The sequence below is a fragment of the Myxine glutinosa genome, chromosome 10 (genome assembly GCF_964187855.1).
Source record: "Myxine glutinosa chromosome 10, kmMyxGlut1.1, whole genome shotgun sequence".
NCBI lineage: Eukaryota > Metazoa > Chordata > Myxini > Myxiniformes > Myxinidae > Myxine > Myxine glutinosa.
In genome coordinates, this window is record NC_136270.1 from 31,263,903 (window position 1) to 31,283,506 (window position 19,604).

Consider the following 19,604-nt stretch of genomic DNA (forward strand, 5'->3'; position numbering starts at 1 on the left):
TTTGTGTGAGAAAGGTGTGTGCTGCATGTGTGAGAAGTGTTATGATTTATGGGAGCGAGACATGGGTAATGAATGTAGAGCAGCCATGAAGGCTGGAAAGGGTGGAAATGCGAATGGTTCGGTGGATGTGCGGAGTATCGTTGAGAGAGGAAGACAAATGATGAATTGCGAAAGATGATGGGAATAGAGCCTGTGATTGATGCTGTGAAGAGGAACAGGTTGAGATGGTTTGGTCATGTGTTGAGGAAGGATGAAAGTGACTGCTTGAGAAGAATGATGGAAATGAATGTGGAAGGAAGTAGAGGACGGGGAAGACCGAGAAAGACTTGGCTAAAGATGGTGGAAGAAGAAATGTGGGCAAGGCGGTTAACAAGGGGAGATGCAGAAAATAGGGCAAAATGGAGAAGATTGTCATGGGGACCGCAAGGCTAACCCCCGCTCTAGCAGGGAAAATGGCCTTAAAATGCCTGTTGTTGTTGTAGTAGTAGTAGTTCACACATTGTGGCCTGATCTTAAAATGACCTCAAGGCCAATTGGGATGGCCACCAAACTTTTGTCGACAAGCAGACGGCGCTTGGATTACCGCACAGTGGCCGAAGCACCTCAACTTATTCAGTTACTAACACAGAGGTCAAAATTCAGAGGCTGATGTAACAAACAAGGAAGTGCTGCACGAAACTGAGGCTGATGTAACAAACAAGGAAGTGCTGCACGAAACTGAGGCTGATGTAGCAAACAAGGAAGTGCTGCATGAAACCACAACAATCAAATTTCATAATTCACAAAACGTTTTAATTACAATGTAAAAAGTGACAATCAAAATGTACAAATTATTTTCCGGAATACGAACACTTAAAACGAAAATGTACAAAAACAATCGTCGTTAGCACAAGTGGAAAGGCTATTTTGGTTTTTACTTTTCTGAAGTTATAACCCTAATTTACCTGACTCATCTCTACCTTTAAGATCCACAGTGCAGATCGTTGGACTTGGATACGAACAGCCAAGTGCGGTACATCATTTGGAACCGACGTACAAGATAATCAACGTTCGTCCATATGTCGGACTTGTGACAAAGAGTCGGTATCGCCGGACACCACCTTGGCAGTCATTGGGTCGGGTGGTTTGGCCGTTGCCTTCCCAGCAGTCAGTCGGGACGAGGGTTCGTAATTTGCTCAGGATGCCGGCTGTTGGCAGAACACCAGCATGACACTTTATACCTGTGTCGAGATTCAAACCGAGGCCGGAAAACTCAGAGGCGAGTGCACGCACCTCCAAGTTATCCTGCCAGCCCATAAAATAACTCCAACTGAATGCATCGATTGCCAAAAGGAGCCTCTTCCCAAATAGCTTGGGAAGCCAGGCCCAACTGTTTGCTCCATTTGTCGATCCGATGATGTGCCAATGGCAATTCATAAACTTGATCCCAAACAACAATTCATAACGTCACACTTAAAGGACAGAGCAAACGGTCCAAACTGAAGATACAAGCAATGTTCCACCCAAGAGGCCTACAAAGTGTTCTCCGACGGAGAGAGAGAAAGCAGGGCAATAAAAGTGCATGGAAATGAAATAAAACAAAACATCCTGGGAGTGCAGCTGCACTGGTTAATGGGAATAGCACATCAGTGGTGCTTTTTTTTGCCGAGACAACCAAGAGCAGCTGCGTCACTTAGTGAGAGCAAGGTCAAAGGTCATTCCCACTTCCCACAAACCAGCTGTGATCTGACCAGTTAGAGTATGGCACGGCGGTCTGCGGCAGTTAACCGTTGTTCATTTGGAGGACACCGAGCTGGTCCGTTTCAATCAAATCCAAAGTGCAACATTGTCAAGTTCACGTTTATATGAAGCTCAATATCCCCACAAATGCAGGGAAGTAGGGATGTGGAGGGGGAGGGAAGGCAACGGAATTGGGGTTTGAACCCGGTTATCTAAACATTACCAAATTTTGACGCAAGACCGGTGATAGTGAAAAGAGAAGAACAAGTCTGCAGTGATTTGGGTTCAAGGTAATACGTGTTTTTTGTTGATGGAATTGGAGGGACAAGGACGCTGATTGGCAGGTGAGCAATGCGTGGAGGTTGTGCCTTCAATGTGCTCTCTCTCCGGTGTGTCCACCTGTTGGCCTGTTCGCAAGTCAGAGGCGCATGAAGTTAGAACATACACAACTCAAGGAGGAAAGGCATGCGTCAGGTACGTCTGTCTGTACAGAGTCAGACCGATTGAACAGAGGAGACGGTGAGACCGAGTTACCGAGCACTCACCGAGCCGTGCGTCGGCATCCGAGCTCCCCCTGGTGGTCCAGAAGATGGGCGAGCTGGTGAGTGCAGTGAGACCGCTGGCTGAAAGGGGTTTCGCACCTGGCGGGCTGCAATAAGTCCCATCTTTGTCTTGTGGTCCTGCACAGGAAAGGAACAATTTAACAGGTGTGGGGATAGAGAATCTTCGTAGAAGAAACCAGCGTCGCTCCTCTTCACAATTATGGAAGCCATGGGTTGTCGTACACCCATACTTCAAATCACAGCATGATATGATTGGTTAGTGATAGTGATAGAGTCATGACAACCTGGCTCTGACGTCACATTAAGTGGAATATTGTGCAAACACATGGCACACACAATGGTTTCTGACAAGAGCAAGACCAATGGTCGGTAGCAATTAGTGGTCGTTTCACACTTGGATTTGGAAACTTGAGCCATGGATAGAAAAACGAACCGACTGCACACGCTGTGAAGTTTAAACAATAAGAATGAAACAAACAAGATCACTCAAGATGAACCTTTCACACGAGTGGATTTGTGCGAACACAACAATTTGTTTTAAATATCAATTGGAAAACCAAACAGTGAGGAAAGTGTGGAAAAGTATTCCTCATTATAATGATCTACATTGAACCTCAACAGCACCAACTGTCATTGTACTCATTTCAAACCTTGTTAAATCCACCCCAAAGACAATGTAACACCTCCGGTCCTCCGCCACAGGAGCCTGGTGTTGGCTTAACGGTTAGGGTGCCGGCTTGGGATCCTTGGATCCTGATTGATCGTTGAATTAGCGCCAGGGAGGTTGACTCAGCCTATCATCCTTCTGAGGTCACCAAATTTAGTACCAGCTCACTGGTAATTGGGGCACTGCATCAGTGGCACAAAAACGCTCTTCAAGAACAATGACGCAACCAGCAGCCACACACACGCTGCATACGAAACAACAACAACCTCCACCACCGAAAGTGGAAGGAGATTATGTTTTCACCCCTGTCTGTCTGTCTGTCTGAGAACAGGATATCACAAAGTTGTGGACGGATTCAGAAGAAATTTGGTGGTGAGGTTGGGTATGTGACACGGATAAAAGGATTCGATTTTGGTGAAGATCCGAATCCGGATCCCATAATTTTAAATGATTCTTCACTATTGAGGAATAGGGCTAAAAACGGTATATAGAACGATATTTCAATAAGTTATAGACGACTTATGAACAAAACTTGGTGAATGAGTTGGTTCGGTGACAAGAACAAGCCGATTAGATTTTGGTTCAGGTCCGGATCCAGATCTGGCCTATCATGGATAAAAAAACGTAAACTGTTCAGCCTGGCGGAGGTATCCACTCTACCGAGTGCCGTTCTATTTCCTTCAGCAATTGAAGCAACTGTTAGAAGATCCACGTTTTCATGCATTGTTCATATTGTTGAGTTTTGAAAGACAAACCCAGTTTACCTTTAAACTTGGAATTACAATTTATTTAATTTGCATTGATCACATCAAACTCAAGATTAGACAACGTTCTTGTGGTGGTAATGGAAAGCTGAAGTTTTTGAGCCTGGCGCAGTTATCAGTGCTCAGGTAAATGTTTTTGACTGTCGGGAGACAGAAAGAGTGATTAAATATGCAAAAATTGCTCATTCTACAGTTGGAGGCCAATGTCAAATCATTAATGCAAAATCAAACAAGAAAGAGCAATCAGAGATTGCAAACCCTCGCCAGGACTTATTTGCAGTGGCTTTTAAGGTTTTTGTGTTAAAACAAATATGGCGGCCAAACCACGTGACCAATGACGTCATCGTTATTTTTTTACGGTGTACCTATTGTAGTTGCACCTATTGTTATTTTTTTCATCATCTCAAGAAATTTCATCTTGATCGGATGAAGTTTTGTACTTGTCGAATTATGACGTCATAATGGAGGCACCTATGACATCATCATTAACATATTTTATTCCCCATGGAGAGTTCTTTACAATGAGCCATGTCTCAATTTTTTTCTATGCAGCACTTTCAGAGATGTAGAGGTGCAAAGTTTTTCGGTTTTTCCAAGATGGCGGCCATACCACGCGACCTATGACGTCATAATTATAATTCTGAAATTATACAGGTGGAGTTGCACCTATGGTGAAAATTTCCTGTCAATCGGACCAACGGTTGCAGAGAAAATCATATTTATTCTGTGTAGAGAAACACAGACAAACAGAAACAAACAAGAAGACGTCATGCGGAGCACGATACTTGCAAAATCTGTCCCCCACACCGAAGAAATTTTTTTTCCATTGATACAGCACATTGTCCATTTCATCAAGATTAAAATTGACAATCTTGATCAAAGCTCGGGTCAATAGGAAGAAAAGTGACGATTTTTCAGATGAAATATGATGATTTTGGAAGGTTGACCTTGAGTTGACCTATGACCTTGTGACCTCAAAAATAGTTAATTTCCCTATTTAGTGACTCAATGTGCAAATGCTGTTCAATTTTCAAGTCAATTGGATGAAAATTGAGGATTTTTAAAATTTGGCCTATGTTGACCTTTTGGCCTACGTTGACCTCAAAAATAGTTGGTGGTTGAAATCAGTGACCATATATGTAAATCCTCTTAGAATTTCAAGTCAATCAACTGAAAATTGGTGATTTTAGAAATTCGGCCTGTGTTGACCTTTTGGCCCATATTGACCTTAAGGTGGTTGAATTCAGTGACCAGATATGCAAGTCCTCTTCAAATTTCAAGTCAATCGGATGAAAATTGAGGATTTTATAAATTTGGCCTATGTTGACCTTTTGGCCTATGTTGACCTTTTGACCCCAAAAACAATAGGCTTCTTGCTTTTGACCAACTAGACCATTTGGTGAAGTTTTGTGAAGATCGGTTGAAAATTGTGACCTGTAGGCCGGTGACAAACAAACAAACAGACAGACAGACAGACAGACAGACAGACAGACAGACAGAACCACAAACGCAACCGACCAATCTTCGATTTTGCTTGAGTAACAAACGGACTCAAATGCAACACACTTTCCTCTGGCGAGGGTAACAAGACTAGCAGCCACACGCTGCATACTGAGATAAATGCCCTGATGAACAATCAGGGCATTTAACAATGGAGAGACATAGCAGGGCATATAGATTAAGTCGATCTCGATTCTAGAATGAACAATGAATGAATGAATGAATGATCGTTTTTAAGGCCATTTTCCCCGCTAGAGTGGGGGTTAGCCTTGCGGGCCCCATGACAATCATGGTTCCCTGTTTGAGGCAATGTTTTTATGGCCGGATGCCCTTCCTGACGCCAACCCTTGGTCACCTCTTCGATGCGCAGGGATACGGTGTACCGATTCTAAATCGGGGTACACACCGGGATCATTCATCCCAGCAAGCTGGTACTCAATTTGCCGACCTCGGAAGGATGACAGGCTGAGTCAACCACCCTGGCGTTAATTTAGCGATCGACCGGAATTCAAACTCAGGATCCTAGGATCCCAAGCCGACACCCTAACCGCTAAGCCAACACCAGGCTAGATCTAGAATGAACGATGCACATTAAAGCAGATCTGCGTGAGAACTCACTCACTGTCACACAGACTGACGAACAATCAGGGCAACCTAACAAACAATGAGGCTAACCTGACGAACAATGAGGCTAACCTAATGAACAATCAGGGCAACCTGACAAACAATCAGGGCAACCTGACAATCAGGGCAACCTGACAAGCAGGGCAAGCTGAGGAAAAAGCAGGGCAAGCTGACAAGCAATCAAGGCAACCTGACAAACAAGCAGGGCAAGCTGACAAACAAGCAGGGCAAGCTGACAAACAAGCAGGGCAACCTGACAAACAAGCAGGGCAAACTCACAATCAGGGCAACATGACGAACAATCAGGGCAACATGACGAACAATCAGGGCAACCAGGCTATCAATCAGGCTAACCGGACCAACAATCAGGACAACCTGACAAACGAGCAGGGCAACCTGACAAACAATCAGGGTAAACTGACGAACAACCAGGCTAATCTGACGAACAATCAGGCTAACCTGATGAACAATCAGGCTAACCTGATGAACAATCAGGGCAACATGACGAACAATCAGGCTAACCTGATGAACAATCAGGCTAACCTGATGAACAATCAGGGCAACATGACGAACAATCAGGCTAACCTGATGAACAATCAGGTTAACCGGACAAACAAGCAGGGCAACCTGATGAACAAGAAGGGCAACCTGACAAACAATCAGGGCAACCTGACAAACAATCAGGCTAACCGGACAAACAATCAGGCTAACCGGACGAACAATCAGGCTAACTGGATGAACAATCAGGCTAACCTGACAAACAATCAGGGCAACCTGACAAACAATCAGGGCAACCTGACAAACAATCAGGGCAACCTGACAAACAATCAGGGCAACCTGACAAACAATCAGGGCAACCTGACAAACAAGCAGGGCAAGCTGACGAACAAGCAGAGCAAGCTGACGAACAAGCAGGGCAAGCTGAGGAACAAGCAGAGCAAGCTGACGAACAAGCAGGGCAAGCTGAGGAACAAGCAGGGCAAGCTGACAAACAATCAGGGCAACCTGACAAACAATCAGGGCAACCTGACAAACAATCAGGGCAACCTGACAATCAGGGCAAGCTGACGAACAAGCAGGGCAAGCTGAGGAACAAGCAGGGCAAGCTGACAAACAATCAAGGCAACCTGACAAACGAGCAGGGCAACCTGACAAACAATCAGGGTAAACTGACGAACAACCAGGCTAATCTGACGAACAACCAGGCTAATCTGACGAACAATCAGGCTAACCTGATGAACAATCAGGGCAACATGACGAACAATCAGGCTAACCTGATGAACAATCAGGCTAACCTGATGAACAATCAGGGCAACATGACGAACAATCAGGCTAACCTGATGAACAATCAGGTTAACCGGACAAACAAGCAGGGCAACCTGATGAACAAGAAGGGCAACCTGACAAACAATCAGGGCAACCTGACAAACAATCAGGGCAACCTGACAATCAGGGCAACCTGACAAACAATCAGGGCAACCTGACAAACAATCAGGCTAACTGGACGAACAATCAGGCTAACCGGACGAACAATCAGGCTAACTGGATGAACAATCAGGCTAACCTGACAAACAATCAGGGCAACCTGACAAACAATCAGGACAACCTGACAAACAATCAGGGCAACCTGACAAACAATCAGGGCAACCTGACAATTAGGGCAACCTGACAAACAAGCAGGGCAAGCTGACGAACAAGCAGGGCAAGCTGAGGAACAAGCAGGGCAAGCTGACAAACAATCAGGGCAACCTGACAATCAGGGCAACCTGACAATCAGGGCAAGCTGACGAACAAGCAGGGCAAGCTGAGGAACAAGCAGGGCAAGCTGACAAACAATCAGGGCAACCTGACAAACAAGCAGGGCAAACTCACAAACAATCAGGGCAACATGACGAACAATCAGGGCAACATGACGAACAATCAGGGCAACCAGACTATCAATCAGGCTAACCGGACCAACAATCAGGACAACCTGACAAACAAGCAGGGCAACCAGACAAACAATCAGGGTAAACTGACGAACAACCAGGCTAATCTGACGAACAATCAGGGCAACATGACGAACAATCAGGCTAACCTGATGAACAATCAGGCTAACCTGATGAACAATCAGGGCAACATGACGAACAATCAGGCTAACCTGATGAATAATCAGGTTAACCGGACAAACAAGCAGGGCAACATGACGAACAAGAAGGGCAAGCTGAAGAACAATCAGGGCAACATGACTAATAAACAGTGTAATCTACTGAATAAGCAGCCACCGACAATTTGATTGCAATGCTATCAAAACTGAAGGGAACACTGCATAGTTACGGTCGATGAAACAATCAGTCAAATGGCCTTTATACAACCCTGCCCCCCCCCCCCCGCGCCCCCCAACCCTTGCAGAATTGAAGGTATGTTGACCCTCCAGGCTATGGATTGGGCAGTGGACCAATCTAAAACTCCTGGCAGAAATGCCGGATTACACAAACCGATGTAGGGATGGAGACAAATTATTTAATGGTCGTCAGGAGGAAAGCTATTTCTTCTTCTTTGATGGCCACAATTATTCCCACGTTTTTGTGAGGTGGGTTCGGGGAAGCTTGGCCCGAATCTTTCACGAACCGGCTGGCCAGACCCAATGTTCGACTAAGGTTATGGCAGGAATTTGGAATTTGGCCATGGTGCCGGTGAAAGCTTGCCCACTCTTCGCGACAAAGACTGCAGGATCTTTAACATCCATCAACAAATGCTGGCAGACGGGGACGCCCCCGCCCATCCGAGGGAAACACACCGATGAAACACCGGGATGACAGTTTATATCTGGGTTGAGATTTGAACCAAAGCGAGACAGCTTAGAGGTGAGTGTGCGTACCTGGAGGCCGTCCTGGCAGCCCTCAAGGACAAAGCTAACAAAGTAAAAAATAATGAAACTTGGAGGTAAATGTCATGCGAAGGTGAGGCAATGTCAATGGCACATCTGACTTTGGGGTAAGCCTACGTGGGAAAATATTGAAGACCTTGCAGCTCGAAGCCTTATGCACCCGGTGACAGGAAGAGGATTAACTAAGGGGCGACTATCGGGAATGCCTCTTCACATTGGTTGTACCCCTCAACGTCAGTCGGGGGCCAAATCTCGCACACTCTTCCCCGATGCCCAGATTCATCAGGGCCGCGTGAGCATGGTCAGAACGCCGATTGCTCCCAATAGACCATCCCACATTTACTCGTCTCTGTCTCTCTCGTGGCCCTGGCTTCACCAAGGAGGGGGTACACCATGTTGGATGTGGGGGATCTCCGGGTCACTCCTGAAAGATCGATTGCCATGGGCCTATTTGAGAGAACCGTCCAGGGCTATACAACAACAACAACAACTAAATAAGGGGTTCAAAGGATTGATGCAACTTAACAATGCCAACAAAGGTGATGTTCATATCAAAGCAAAAGAGAAAGGTGATCTTACCGTCAAGGTTTATAAACACCTCGGATATGGCAGAAATGCTGGAAGAGGCATCACTCAAATCGACACAAGATCCAGCGTCGCTAACTGATGAAAGTTCCTCTTGACATGACTTCTTGCTTCTTTGTGGTGGTGGTGGGGTGAGACGTACACGCTTCCGGGCCCGGTGACATGTGACTGCACTATTATCGGCCAACATCTTTGGCATCAGTCCTTCCGGGGAGCTTTTTGCAGAGATTGTCTGGCCATTCTGTGAGCCCTTGGAATGCCATGCAGGAGAAGCACTTCCTGCACGTTTCCTTCTCGGCCATCTTCTGATGGCGTCTGGAGTCAACGATGTTAATGGACGGACTGAACACGGGGAGTGACCGACACCGCCTTCGTCTTGCTGTGTGGGTGTTAGTGACAGGCAGATGCGTGTCTGAACGGGCACCGGGGAGCCAGATCCGTGCAGACCCGGCGGTGTTGTTCGGTTTGCCCGCATGCAGTGCCGTGTGCAAGGTGATGGTGAATGTACAGGTGAGGAAACAGGCAACCCTGTTTGCTTCCCTGCAGTAGAGGATCTTATGGTAGGTGACGTTTCGGAGCAATCCTTGATTGAGCTAGTGCGACGCAGACGAAGGCGTGGTATCCCCGAGCTTGTGTTAACAATCTCTACCTCAAATTCTGGTGGATGCATCGATGTCTAAGGGATTAGAAGGGTACAAAAATAAATGAATAAACAAATAAATATAAAAGTCAAAAGGCTAGGTTGAGTAGATGTTGATTCTCCTTATATACACTTAACTTCTCAAACTACAGGGATATTTCATCGTTGACATCTATAATCACATACCTTTCCACAACACCATGACACAGCAATTCAAAAAAAAACTACAATGCCTTCAGAAAGTATTCACACCCCTTGACTTTTTTCACATTTTGATGTTACAGCCTGAATTGAAATTGGATTAAATTGGGATTTTTGTTGTTGTTGATCTACAAATAATACCCCATAATGTTAAAGCGGAGTTTTTTTTTAGAATTTATTTTACAAAATAATTAAAAGTGAAAAGCTCAAATATCTTGAGTCAATAACTATTCATCCCCTTTGCTACGACACTCCAAATTGAGCTCAGGTGCATCCAATTTCCTTTGATCATCCATGAGATGTCTCTGCAACATGATTTGAGTCCACCTGTGGTTAATTTAATTAATTGGACATGGTTTAGAAAGAAACACACCTTTCTATATAAGGCCCCGCAGTACAGAGTGCATATCAGAGCAGAAACTCTACCATGAAATCCAAGTAACTGTCTGTACAACTCTGAGATAGAATTGTGAGGAGACATAGATCTGGGGAAGGGTATAAAACAATTTCTTGAGTGTTGAAACTTCCCAATAACACAGTGAGCTCCATCATTAGGAAATAATATGGAACTACCCAGACTCTTCCTAGAGCTGGCGCCTGACCAACTGAGCAATCGCGCAAGAAGGACCTTGGTCAGGAAGGTGACCAAGAACCCAATGACCACTCGGACAGAACTACCGAGGTCCTTGGCTGAGATGGGAGAACCTGCCGGAAGGACAACAGTCTCTGCAGCACTTCACAAATCTAGGCTTTATGGGAAGTGGCCAGATTGAAGCCACTCCTGAGAAAAAGGCACATGACAGTTTGCAAAAAAAGGCACATGACAGTTTGCAAAAAAAGGCACATGAAAGACTGAGAAAAATGAATGAATGAATGATCGTTTTAAGGCCATTTTCCCCGCTAGAGCGGGGGTTAGCCTTGCGGGCCCCATCACAATCATGGTTCCCTGTTTGAGGCAATGTTTTTATGGCCGGATGCCCTTCCTGACGCCAACCCTTGGTCGCCTCTTACGATGCGCAGGGATACGGTGTACCTATTCTAAACCGGGGCACACACCGGGATCATTCATCCCAGCAAGCTGGTACTCAATTTGCCGACCTCGGAAGGATGACAGGCTGAGTCAACCCCCCTGGCGTTAATTCAGCGATCGACCGGATTCGAACCCAGGATCCTGGGATCCCAAGCCTGCACCCTAACCGCTAAGCCAACACCAGGCTGAAAGACTCTGAGAATGAAATGAATGAATGAATGATCGTTTTAAGGCCATTTTCCCCGCTAGAGCAGGGGTTAGCCTTGCGGGCCCCATGACAATCATGGTTCCCTGTTTGAGGCAATGTTTTTTTTATGGCCGGATGCCCTTCCTGACGGATGCCCTTCTGAGAGCATGACGCAAAATATTCTGTGATCTGACGAGACGAAAATTGAACACTTTGGCCTGAATACAAAGCGCTACGTCTGGCGGAAACCAAGCAGAGCTCATCAACATTTCTAAAAACATGTTATAACTTTTGCCATTATGGGGTATCTTCTGTAGATCAGTGACAATTTTTTATTTATTTAATCCATTTTAAATTCAGGCTGGAACAACAAAATGTGAAAAAGCAAAGGGGTTTGAATACTTTCTGAAGGCACTGTAAATGTGTCCTTATCATCATCCTGCAAAGTATAAAGAAAACCAAAATCAAAAAGGAAGCAAAGAAGTAGAAATACCTCAGTCTCCCCACAAGTGGTGTGCATCTCAGTAGCTTCCATTAGCTGGGCGTTCTGCCTTGCCTCGGCCTGGCGCTGCTGTCGATCTGGAGTCAGACGTAGTGTGTACTTCGCTTTCTGACATGCTGCAGGACTGCCTCTAAAATCTCTGGTGCTTGGTTTCACACTCTCCCTGGGTGAGGTGTAAACCTGCTGAGCTGTGCAGTCATTGGATACCTTGTTGCTCGGTGAGCTGCTGGTCTCATGTGATGGGCCCAATTCCTTTGTAGGCCTGTCACTCTCTCTTGTAGGCCTCAATGTGACGATGGCTTTCTTGCACTGCTTAGGCTGAATTTTGTGGCTCTCAGGAGAAGTGAAAAATACGACTTCATCATTTCCTTGTTGAGGGTTCTTTGACACAATTTGTTCCTCTGTCCTTTTAACTGGACTCTCCTCTTTATCAGTTTCACCCAAACTTGCAGCACTCCCCTCGTTTCCAAAGTCAACATTTTGTGCAGCCTGCAGAGAAGGCCCTCCTTCAGGATGGCTCTGCTTCAGGAAAACGTCTTCCGAAGAGCTTGAGAATGAGAGCGAGCGACGCGGTGTCTTTGCACTTTTGGACGACGTTTGTGCAGAGGCGTCATCACACTGCGTCAGCTCCGCCTGGCTTCGTTTGCGTAGCTTGTTGAAAACCTACATGCAAGTGCAACCGCGAACACAAAAAGTACTTGTGAAGTTCCGTTCCAAGAAAAAAAAAGCTAAAGTTTTATTTGCCAAGTGTTAATTGTTTTCAAGGTAATGGTGCTCAGCATGCCATATGTCTAAATCTCCAATCTTCTTCGATCATATGCAGTACGAGGCTGCGGGGTAGCATCATTGGCTGAGTGCATGGCTGTGCCGCTGATGTAGTTCTCTCTGTAGGTTAGGGCAGGGATTTGGAATTTGGCCATGGTTCCGGCGATAGCTCGCCTACTTTTCGCAAAGGACACCATGGGATCTTTAACGCCCACCAGCAAATGCTGGCAAACGAGACGCGTGTTCAACGTCCATTTACATCTCCAACAATTACATGCATGTTATGTTATAAACGGCAGTGATGAGTCTGTTGGTCCATGCAGTGGGCATGTTCTTTCGATGGCTGGAACTCTGACCAACACAATGTTTTTGTTTTTGGGGTTTTGGTTCCATGTATTTGTTTTGAAACACTCTTTTTTTTTTTCAATACAAATGCAGCACTATATTGTGGCAGATGGGTGCAATTCCAAAAAGCCGTGTTAGGGTTCCATTATAAGGACATGTTTCTTTAAGAACCAACGTTCCCCAGCATCTGTATAAATGGTTTGTGTGTGAAAATAATAATTCTGCTCGATGTATTGCAGGCGCTAAATCATAATCAGACACGGAAAGTGTGCTCACACATTGTACTCTCTTAGAATTTAAGATTATAGAACCAAGCCTATGTCGGCGTGATATGTTTACATACAGATTACAGCAAACCATGTCTTTTCCATATTATTACATGGTGAACTGCATCCTTTTTATTGCGCATGTGTCAAGGCTCATGCAAGAGTAGAACAATGGGTCAACAGACAGTATGAGCAAGGGAAAACAGATGCACGAGAGCACAACATGAAGAAAAGATGCTGACGAAAGAGCGACAGGGCCTAAAGCACCTATAGAAAAGCTCAGAGCTCAGAGGCAGAAGAGGAAATCATGGGAGGAGAATGAGACAAGAGTCTCAGGATCTATGGAAGACTGTTCCACATGTGAGAGAAGCGGGGATGAATGAAGGAAGGTGAGTGCTGAGTTTAGACTTGGGAAGAGAAATAAGAAGAGGGTAGATAATGTGAAACCTGAGGGCAGTGAAAGAGGAATAATCACATCAGCAGTAATGTGCCCAAGTATACTTCATCATGTGCTCCAGCAGACGAGGTACACAGTTGGAAGTGTTTTGGCAAATTATTTTCAGCATGACTATCTATATATATAAAACACAGTTTTTGTGTGTGTGTGTGTGTGCGTGTGCGTGTGCGTGTGTGTGTGTGTGTGTGTGTGTAATGTTACCGATAGACTCCTAAACGGAGAGGCTTACGTGCTTGATATTTGACATAGACATGGCCATTGAGCCTGGGACGAACATGGCCGAACTCAAAATATTTGACGATCCATATTTTTTGTTCATATTTACCTCAGCGCATTTCAGCGAAGTACCCGCTAATCTCAGCCGGTTCCAGAGCAGCTCGCTGATTCGCTCAGAGCGATCACGTGATGTTCCATTTCCGCCGCCAGACTGATTCGCTCAGAGCGATCACGTGATGTTCCATCCCGTCACACGTCACACGTTTTTTCACCTTTTATGCGATCGTGTTTTGTATCGATTTTGTGCGATATGAATTAAATGTCTTTGAAACAGCTGTGAAACGTCTTTCCACAACCCTTCCGTAACCGATTGGAGCAGTTTATTGCCGCACAAAACGAGATCCGCGAAGCGAGTTGGTCGAGCCGTTTCGCTCAGAGCGATCACGTGATGTTCCATCCCGTCACACGTTTTTTCACCTTTTATGCGATCGTGTTTTGTATCGATTTTGTGCGATATGAATTAAATGTCTTTGAAACAGCTGTGAAACGTCTTTCCACAACCCTTCCGTAACCGATTGGAGCAGTTTATTGCCGCACAAAACGAGATCCGCGAAGCGAGTTGGTCGAGCCGTGCTGACCAAGATGGCGACACAGCGGCTTCACTTTTCACGGAGTAAGAGCGTTCTATATATTTTCAATTCAGTGCGCCCGTGATTTGTGGCATAGACATGACCATTGGGCCTTCACAGTGTAATTTGTGCGAGGCTTTTGTCCGAGTGAGCTCGAGTCGAGAGGGCGAATGTACAGGTTGGGAATGTACGGGTCTCCCTTCCCCCACCCGGCAACGCCGGTACTGGAGGACGTCACAGGATCGGTGAGTCTCCAAAATCCGCTTCGTGCTGTTGCGAATATGCAGGACCATGTCCGATTGTTGTGCTGCTCTCCGACCATGAGAACTGCAACGTCATTGTTGACTGGCCATCCCCTTCCCTCCCCCTTCCCCCCTTCGGCCCCTCCCCCTTCCCCCCTCCCCTCCCTCCTTCCCCCCTCCCCTCCCTCCTTCCCCCCTCCCCTCCCTCCTCCCCTCACCCTCCCCCCCTCTCCCATCCCTCACCCTCCCCATCCCCCCCTCTTCTCCCCTCTCCCCCTCCCCCTCCCACTCTTCTCCCCTCCCCCCCGTTCCCCTCCCCTCCCCTCCCCCGCCCGGCAATGCCGGGTACTTCTGCTAGTGTCTCTATATAATGGAGGGAAGATACATTACATGACCAAAAGTATGCAGACACCCCTTCTAATTAGTGGATTCGGCTGTTTCAGCCACACCCATTGCTGACAGGTATATATAAAATGAAGCACACGGCCATGCAATCTCCATAGACAAACATTGGCAGTAGAATGGGCCATACTGAAGAGCTCAGTGACTTTCAACGTGGCACTGTCATAGGATGCCACCTTTCCAACAAGTCAGTTCGTCAAATTTCTGCCCTGCTAGAGCTGCCCCGGTCAACTCTAAGTGCTGTTATTGTGAAGTGGAAACATCTAGGAGCAAGAACAGCTCAGTCGCGAAGTGGTAGACCACACAAGCTCACAGAACAGGGCCGCCGAGTGCTGAAGCGCGTAGCGCATAAAAATCGTCTGTCCTCGGTTGCAACACTCACTACTGAGTTCCAAACTGCCTCTGGAAGCAACATCGGCACAACAACTGTTCGTCGGGAGCTTCATGAAATGGGTTTCTATGGCCGAGCAGCCGCACACAAGCCTAAGATCACCATGCGCAATGCCAAGCGTCAGCTGGAGTGGTGTAAAGCTCGTCGCCATTGGACTCTGGAGCAGTGGAAACTCGTGCTCTGGAGTGATGAATCACGCTTCACCATCTGGCAGTCCGACAGACGAATCTAGGTTTGGTGGATGCCAGGAGAACGCTACTTGCCCGATTGTATAGTGCCAACTGTAAAGTATGGTGGAGGAGGAATAATGGTCTGAGGCTGTTTTTCATGGTTCGGGCTCGGCCCCTTTGTTCCAGTGAAGGGAAATCTTAAAGCTACAGCATACAATGACGTTCTAGACGATTGTGTGCTTCCAACTTTGTGGCAACAGTTTGGGGAAGGCCCTTTCCTATTTCAGGACAATGCCCCCGTGCACAAAGCGAGGTCCATACAGAAATGCTTTGTCAAGATCGGTGTGGAAGAACTTGACTGGCCTGCACAGAGCCCTGACCTCAACCCCATCGAACACCTTTGGGATGAATTGGAACGTCCAATGTGAGCCAGGCCTAATCGCCCAACATCAGTGCCTGACCTCACTAATGCTCTTGTGGCTGAATGGAAGCAAATCCCCATAGCAATGTTCCAACATCTCATGGAAAGCCTTCCCAGAAGAGTGGAAGCTGTTATAGCAGCAATGGAGGCCCAACTCCATATTAATGCCCATGATTTTAGAATAAGGTGTTCGATGTTCGGGTGTCCACATACTTTTGGTGATATAGTGTATGTTGTGTGGTTCATCTACTCCTCCAAGAGGATTTAAACTCGGAAACTGAAACTTTCAGGGATTAATGAGGGCACCCTGAAGTTGTGTATGTGCAAGTTTCGTTTGATTCCATCAAGTTTTGCAAACATTTTTTTTTCGCCCATCTTGGGATTTTTTTCCTTTGAGGGGAGGAGCGGGGGTGCAATTGGAATGATCCCAGGTATATAACCATGCTGTATTATACATGCACATACGGAGCACGCATGTTTTTACTTCATATACTTTTATTTTCGGGAGCGAACTCAGCAGCAGTTTGTTGCCTATACACCGCCCAAATAAAGGGATGTGCTACACGAACGTGCTGCATTCTTGGAAAAGGATTCCCCCTCCCCACACCCCCTCACCCCACTCAGCTGCTGTCGTAGGGAGAGCGGGTGCTTCTTCAATTTATTTAACTGGAGCCTTTAAGCATGCAAATTGCACACAAAAAAACCCAAAAAAAAAACCACCTTTAGAGGCCATTTTTCCCCGCAAAGCGGGGGTTGGCCTTTTTCGGGAACCGTGGTTGTTGTTGTTTTTCGGTCCCCTTTTTGAAGCAATGTTTTACGGCCGGATGCCCTTCCTGACGCCAACCCTTTTTGCCGCCTTTAACGACAAACAGGGAATTACCAGTGAACTGGTACTCAATTAGCCGACCTCGGAAGGATGACAGGCTGAGTCAACCCCCCTGGTGTTAATTCAGCGATTAGACCGGGATTCGAACCCAGGATCCTAGGATCCTAAGCCGGCACCCTAGCCGCTAGCCCAACACCAGGGTATGGTGCACAAATTGCACACAATAGTCTTTATATCAGTTACGTTTCAATTGGGATAGGATTTGACTTAGCTTTGGATGGTTAACTTCCTGAAAAAAACGGACATTTTATTTTCCCATGCTCAACATTTTACCATGCCCTCTCCACGAAATAGACCTTTTGCGTGAAAGTAGTGCTGGCCGTACCAGTGATGCTCTCAACCGGGCAGACAGGCGAGGCGATGATCTGGGCAGAGTTGCCTTTTCTCTTGGGCTCCCCACAGCGGCACCAAAGAGAAGGGTGCGAGGCGAAGGTGCAGTGCGAGGTTTCGGAGAGAGTATGCGTTTACGGCCTGATGTAACAATGAAAATACGTGGTGTCATTGGTTTAGCTAACACAAAGGGATAAAAATAAAAAGGCTTAACCCAAAACCGAAAGAAAAACACAGTTTTATTGTCCAGTGTGACAAATTCCCTTACTTGGCAAGTATCGTTTCTGGTCATGTACCCTTTAATCCGCACCACCCACACTCTTCATTCAACGTACCGAGACAAAAGGTGTGGTGATGAGGTTATGATAAAGTTTTTAAAACATTATTTCATATCTCCTGAGATTCTGCCAATGGAGGTTATTTTCCAATTGCCAATGTGTGAGCCAATGTACCTGTTTGTGGAGTTGATACAACAACAACAACATGCATTTTAAAAGGCCATTTTCCCTGCTAGAGCGGGGGTTAGCCTTGCGGTCCCCATGACAATCTTCTCCATTTTGCCCTATTTTCTGCATCTCTCCTTGTTAACCCCCTTGCCCGCATTTCTTCTTCCACCATCTTTAGCCAAGTCTTTCTCGGTCTTCCCCGTCTTCTACTTCCTTCTACATTCATTTCCATCACTCTTCTCAACCAGTCACTTTCATCCTTCCTCAACACATGACCAAACCATCTCAACCTGTTCCTCTTCACAGCATCAATCACAGGCTCTATTCCCATCATCTTTCGCAATTCATCATTTGTCTTCCTCTCTCTCAACGATACTCCGCACATCCGTCGAACCATTCGCATTTCCACCCTTTCCAACCTTCGTTGCTGCTCTACGTTCATTACCCATGTCTCGCTCCCATAAATCATAACACTTCTCACACATGCAGCATACACCTTTCCCTTCAGCTTCAACGACACTCCCCTCATCATCAGCACGCCACTCAATTCCCGAAACTTCTTCCATGCACATCTCATTCGAGCAACCGTTGCCGAGTCTGATCCACCTTCTCCATTCAGCATGTCTCCGAGGTAGCAAAATGTTTTCACACCTTCCAGCTTCACACCGTCTCCAAGATCCAACTCAACATTTCCTCCATCTGCAGCTCCCTCTGTGCACACCTTACATTTGAATGTAGCTGCCACACTGGTTAATGACCCTCTCAGACCACTACATTTTTGATGAACCCACTCAGCGCACATTGTACACTGAATGGAGTTCACTCCGACACCCTTCCTACACACAGCACAGGGCCACTTCCCAGTTCTTTCCACCTCACCACATGCTTTACCACTTGCCATCACCTTCGTCTTTCCGATATTCACCTTCAGAGCTTTTGTCTCCATACATTCCTTCCACGTGTTCATCTTTTCCTTCAGTCCATCCATACTTTCCGCAATCAACACCAGATCATCTGCATACAACAACTCCCACGGTAAACCCTCCTTTACGTTCTGAGCCAGCACCTCCATCACAGCTACAAATAGTAGTGGACTTAGTACCGACCCCTGATGCACTCCCACCTTCACCTCAAACTCACCACTGTTCCTGTCCTTCGTCCTTACAGCTGTGCGCGCTCTTTTGTACATTGCCATCACTACTCTGATCAACCATTCCTCCACTCCTAACTTCCTCAATGCCCATGTCAATACTTTGCGTGGAACCCGATCGAATGCTTTCTCCAGATCAACAAACCCAAGAAACAACTTCTTCCTCTTCGCCATGTACTTCTCCTGCAACTGCCTCACAATGAAAAGCGCGTCTGTCGTTCCTCTTCCTGGCATAAATCCAAACTGCATTTCGTCAATCTTCACTTTCTTCCTTATCCTCCTCTCCAACACCCTTTCCAATACCTTCATTCCATGCTCCAATAACTTTATCGCTCGGTACGAGCCACACTCTAGAGGGTCACCTTTCCCCTTGTATAGAGGGACGAGGATACTCAGTTCCCAATCCACTGGAATGCGGCCTTCTTTCACCACCAGATTACAGATCTCTGTCATTCTCTTCACACCCCAACTTCCTGCTGCCTTCAACATATCTCCCACAACTCCCGTCGGCCCTCCCGCTTTTCTACCCTTCATTGCTTTTATCGCTTCCTCAACTTCCTTCTCAGTTATCTTCTCTGCCGGTCCTAAAACTGGGTTACTCTCTATGTTGCCATCCCATTCATTCTCTGTATTCAAC

General features: G+C 46.4%; 1 protein-coding gene across 2 annotated transcripts in view; it reads right to left on the bottom strand.

Moving 5' to 3' along the window:
• Nucleotides 1-770: 770 nt before the first annotated feature.
• TICRR (TOPBP1 interacting checkpoint and replication regulator) overlaps nucleotides 771-19,604 on the bottom strand; it is a 62,354-nt gene continuing 43,520 nt past the window's right edge. For both annotated transcript variants that reach the window (XM_078785519.1, XM_078785518.1), the window contains exons 19-23: nucleotides 17,367-17,512; nucleotides 11,843-12,514; nucleotides 9,286-9,967; nucleotides 2,265-2,399; nucleotides 771-2,126 (exon numbers count right to left, since the gene is read on the bottom strand). In XM_078785519.1, coding sequence (XP_078641645.1) covers nucleotides 2,005-2,126; nucleotides 2,265-2,399; nucleotides 9,286-9,967; nucleotides 11,843-12,514; nucleotides 17,367-17,512 — 1,757 coding nt within the window. In that variant the 3' untranslated portion in view covers nucleotides 771-2,004. The remainder of the gene's footprint in view (nucleotides 2,127-2,264; nucleotides 2,400-9,285; nucleotides 9,968-11,842; nucleotides 12,515-17,366; nucleotides 17,513-19,604) is intronic.